Source organism: Priapulus caudatus, unplaced genomic scaffold (genome assembly GCF_000485595.1).
Source record: "Priapulus caudatus unplaced genomic scaffold, Priapulus_caudatus-5.0.1 Scaffold97, whole genome shotgun sequence".
NCBI lineage: Eukaryota > Metazoa > Priapulida > Priapulimorpha > Priapulimorphida > Priapulidae > Priapulus > Priapulus caudatus.
Genome location: NW_014577158.1, coordinates 96,235 through 101,234, shown reverse-complemented (window position 1 = coordinate 101,234; position 5,000 = coordinate 96,235). Strand labels below are relative to the sequence as shown.

General features: G+C 49.2%; 1 protein-coding gene across 1 annotated transcript in view; it reads left to right on the top strand.

Annotated features, from left to right (window-relative positions):
* Window positions 1–3,666, top strand: part of LOC106805019 (WD repeat-containing protein 44-like) — a 5,404-nt gene extending 1,738 nt beyond the window's left edge. Inside the window, 6 exon segments of the mRNA XM_014806487.1 lie at window positions 1–22; window positions 1,504–1,785; window positions 1,787–1,871; window positions 2,023–2,126; window positions 2,492–2,646; window positions 3,576–3,666. The exon segment at window positions 1–22 is cut by the window's left edge and continues 94 nt beyond it. Coding sequence (XP_014661973.1) covers window positions 1–22; window positions 1,504–1,785; window positions 1,787–1,871; window positions 2,023–2,126; window positions 2,492–2,646; window positions 3,576–3,666 — 739 coding nt within the window.
* The last annotated feature ends 1,334 nt before the right edge of the window (window positions 3,667–5,000 follow it).

Here is a 5,000-nt window from a genome sequence, read left to right as displayed (position 1 = left end):
AGGTGTCGCCCTCTCTTCGCAGGTGAGTCGCCGCCGCCGCCGCCGGCGTTCCATTGTTTTTTGTTTTGTTTTTTCCAGTGTTCACGCGACGCGTGTGACGATCGGGAGTATCGGTGACTGTTTAAGGTTCTAGCTTAGTTATGCAACATTATTACCGGTGCCCTGCATCATGCACTCGACCAATTCTAAATCGTTCTCTATCTATTTTTCACATTACTTGAAAATTTTATACCATAATCCATACATCACGGTAATAATATTATGTTGCAAGCTCTCAATTAATCATGGTACGTACATCGTAACAATACAATGATTATAATAGTCTATTATACTATTCTAACTGCAGTTATCATATTATTAATGCCTACCCTACCCCCATCATTTGACAATTGAAAATAGATGGGCAATTCAATGATGTTCACAAAAAATGAAGCAACCCATTTTAGGCAAGGGTTATGTTCATTCTGTCATTTACAAGTTGTTTTATGCCAACCTATGGTGTCGCCGGCGAGTTTTAGTCGTCTTAGTGCTTTTCAAAGAAATACAGCAATGGCATTTAGCTTGACATGCTGCTATTAGCTGCAGTTACATGCTGCCATTGCTAATAATGGTACAATTGGTCCAGTAATTACATTACTATATGTTATTGTTAGTCCAAGTAAATTTAGACATGATTCGTCCTGATACCGATTCGATTCGGAAGAAAGAAGAGGCGGCAGTTATGAAGCGGCCCAGTAATGTGAAAGATCGAAAGTCTCAGCTCTTCAGTCTATTCTTCCTAAAATTCTCGACTGCTCGCATACGCAAAGCTATGGATCCGTGCGCGGCCTACGGCACCGGCTCGACGCGATCCATAGGCTGCCAGCGGCTGGCATACTGTCGTAACAATCTTCCGTCGGTCGCAGAGCACCTTGCCGCGGAAGTCGCGCCGCAAATCTGCGTCAGTGCTTACGATCAAACACACTCCTTCGCAACGCTCTCTAGTATCCCGTCTCATTCTGGACATGACTGGCGTGAGATGTTTAGTGAAGTGTTGCCGTAAAATCTTTAAGTACGTTGCATATGGAAAATTATCTATATTATACCCCCCAACACAATTCTGCTGAATCTCCCTTTAAATGCTCCCTGCACATCGTCCAAATTTGATGGATGCAAAATGCTCTGAGATTTTATAGAAATATTTTATTTCCTCACGCATCGCCGAATTTTTCTGTGAATTCTTCTTTCTCCCTGCCTTCTCTGTTCTCTCTCATTGTCTCTCCTCGTTTCCTCTCTCTCTCGTCTCGTCTCTTCTCTCGTCTCTCTCCTGCCGACCTTCCTCTCTCTCCTCTCCTCTCCTCTCGTCTCCTCTCTCTCTCTCTCTCTCTCATATCTCTCCCTCTCTCTTTGCTCGGTCTTCTCTCTGCACTCCCGGTCTCGTTCTCTACTCAGCCTCCTCCGTCTCTGTTGCTCCTCTCCTTTCATCTTTTCCTCAACTCATTCTCTCCGCTTCGCTCTCTACAGGACAGCCTCAACGTGAACGCGCCGGGAGAGGGAGAAAGCCGCACGCTCGCGACGACGCCACCCTTCCTTTCCGTCCCCCCAAGGAAACCGCCCCGCCTCTTGCGCGACCCCCCCGGCGACGACCCCGCCGACCCCGACTCCAGACGATGGACGAATCGCGCGCCGTTTCGCGCGTCGTTCTGCGTTCCTGCGGGCACTCCGGCGGCGTTCTCAGTGTCTGGTCGCCAACACTTACATCTGTCGTCTGACATGACAAAGACGGTGCGGTTGTGGCACGTGTCCGCGCGCCGAGTGCCTCGGTTGCTTCCAGCACATCGACTTGTGGACGGCGATCGCGTTCCACCCGAAGGACGACGCTACCTACCTCAGCGGCTCCCTCACGGCAGTGCGGCTGTGAACATCCCGACAACAGAAGGTGCCGGGAGGAGGGGAGGGCGCGGGAGGAGGGAAGCAGCGGGAGAGAGGGAGAGGGGAGGGGCCAAGGACGGAGGGGAGGAAGGACGACCGCTAGTCCTCCAGCGGGCTCCCTTGCGGGCAAGCTGCGGCTGTGGGAACTCCCCGACAAGAAGAGTCGGCGCGGGAGAAGGGGCGAGGGGGGGAGCGAGAAGGAGGCGGATAGAAAAGTTTGTTTTTGCGGGAGGTTTCAGAATACAATTTGATGAGAAAAGTTGGGTAGAAATTGACCCCCCCCCATCCGACTTTGTGAAATCTTGGATGCGTGCGCTACCATGAACGTCCCAGCCCTCAGCTGATGTTGAGCAGCGCGGTCTATTCTCGCCGCCGTTTCGGGTTTAAGCCATATCTATAGGCACAACTCAAGAGCTTCCAAGAGGTGTTATGCGTGTTCAGTCTCCGAGTTAGAATGTGTTAATTCTCTGACACTTAATTCTTAATGAATTATGTATTTCTCAATTAATTCTTAATTACTCTTAATGTGTAATTCTTTTTGTTTTGCATGTGTTGAGTTATATGTGTAATTCCCCCTTAGTGGCGCTGTGAGAACGAGGGTGGACGGAGGCGACGAAATGATCACGGCCGGCAAACTTTCTGTCCAGAACGTCGCTTCGCGTCGTTGGCACGTCACGGACGTACGCTGCATCTTCTACAGCAACGAGGGCAAGTACTCACGCAGATCCACGTCAGGTGTGTGTGGTGGTGGGACTGTGTTAGTGTGTCGTTTTCGTGCGTGCGTGCCGTGCGTGCGTGCGTCGTGCGATGGTGTGCTTTGCCTGCCGTCGTCGCTGCGAGGTTGTGTGTGATGTGTGTGTGCATGCGGTGTGTGATTGCGTGTGTGTGTGTGTCGTGCTGCTTGCGTGCGCTGCGTGCGTTGCGTGCGTTGCTAAGTGCGCTTGCGTGCGTGTGCTTTGCTGTCGGTCGCTACAGAGGTGATGTGTTGTGTGTTGTGTGTGTGCATGCGTGTGTGTGGTTGTGGTGTGTGTGTGTGTATGTGTCGGTACAGTCGCCTGAGTCTTCGCTGCGAGGCGATGGTGTGTGTTTGCATGTGCACTCGTGTGTGTGGTGTGTGGTCGTCGCCTGGTCTTCGCTGCTGAGGGCAGGCATGGTGTGTGCATTGTGTGTGTGTGTGTGCGTGTGTACCGCGCCTGAGTCTATCGCTGCGAGGGCGAGGTGGGGGGTGAGCCGTGCTTGTGTTGTGTGTGTACGTCGCCTCGGTCTTGCTCGCGAGGCGAGGGGTGTGCTTATGTCATGCGTGATGTGTGTGTGTCGTGAATCCCCACCCGTGTTGTAAACGTCGCCTGGTCATTTCGCTCGAGCGGCGAGGCGCGCTGTGTGATGTGCATGCGTGTGTGTGCTGTGTGTGTGTGTTGCTTGATGTGTGTGCTTGCATGCGTGCGTAGCTGAATATGATGTGGCTGACTGTGTAGCGGAATTGTGTTGTTCCGTGCGCAATGTTTGGAATACGTTCGTGACGGCGATCCGTCGCCGCGGGTAACGTGCGCCTCTCGTCACATCCACGGGTCGGCGTCGTCTGCGTTGTAACTGCGGCCCTCCACCTCACCAGGTCGAGCCGCGCGCAAGAACGCGACAGAGCAGTAAGATCAGCCGGCATCGAGTCCGCTGCCGAGTGAGAACAAGATCCTGATCACGTCGATAGACTCGCGCATCCGCCTCTACGACGCTGCGCGACCTTCGATCTGCAAGTGACATATGGCCTGACGAACAAGCAGCAGCCGTGAGATCTAGCATCCTCAGCCACGATAACAGGTGAGGATTGTAGTCAAGGCCTCCCTCAGCCACGATAACAGGTCGTGGCAGGATTGTAGTCTAAAGGCTCCTCTCAGCCACTGTGGATAACAGGGTGAGAGATGTAGTCAAGGTTCCCTCAGCCACGGGTGATAAAGGTTTAGCGATTTATCAAGGCCTCCCTCAGCCACATAACAGTGTGAGATTGTAGTATAGAATGTAAGCCGCAGCAGGTCTCGAAACGGTAAAGCGGAGTTTGGTGACTAAGTAATTATAAGAGGTAATAGATATTACAGGCTGAAATTAATAATAATTATATAATTAAAATATTATTAATGTCATATACTTCGAGATGCAACACAAGAATTTTCTGCTTGTCGCGTGTGCTGAACTTTGGACATTTTACGTTTACATATTGTTGGTATAAATATAATGGTATATATTCGTGTGATATATATCAAGAGATACATAATAGACGTTTGAGAGTTGACGACGTGTTAGTATCAGCGTTTTGCGTTGTTTTCAACTTAATTGTATGTTCTGATCACGATGCGTGTAATAGAATATGTTCGAGAGACTACTTATTTTGTCTCTGAGTTTCCCTTAACCATATACACGCACCAGTTACCTGAAAAATCGTATGTGTTTCTTCACAAAATTTCTTTGAATACACGACGGTTCACACGGCTTTTATCGCCACCATTTGCATCTGTGTTCGATAGCGAGTGAGTGTTTACTACGGCACGCTGGGCGGTCTGATTGGGGATATTATGTAGCACTGAGTCAATAGCAGCTGTCGTGTATCATACGCGGAACCCGATGGGCATCACAGTCTGAAACATCGCTGCTAGCACGCCAGTGATCACATTTATATCTTTAGCACGCTTGTTTTTGCGGAATACGCAAGGATATATAATACACACTGCATACAATTCATGTCCAATGTATCCCCACAGCGTGCAGTTGTTGCCGTAGTAACAACAAACTTTATCGGAGAGATGCAAAAAATCGTGCGGGAAAAGGTACGTTGTAAACCATGTCGCGTCAGTTTTCAAAGATACTGTTGTTGAAGAACAAGTTAGATTTTTCAGGTAACTGGCTTATGATTAAGGTAAATCAGAGAACAAAACAAGTACAAAGGTAACGTTTGAATATATTTATCACGATTAATAGAATAAAGTCAAGTTGAAACACGAAAAACGTGTTAAAACAGTGTCATACTCGTTCTCTATTATGTACTCTTATTAGTATTATTAAGAATTTTACGAGTTTGCGTGTTGTGGACGTATGCATCC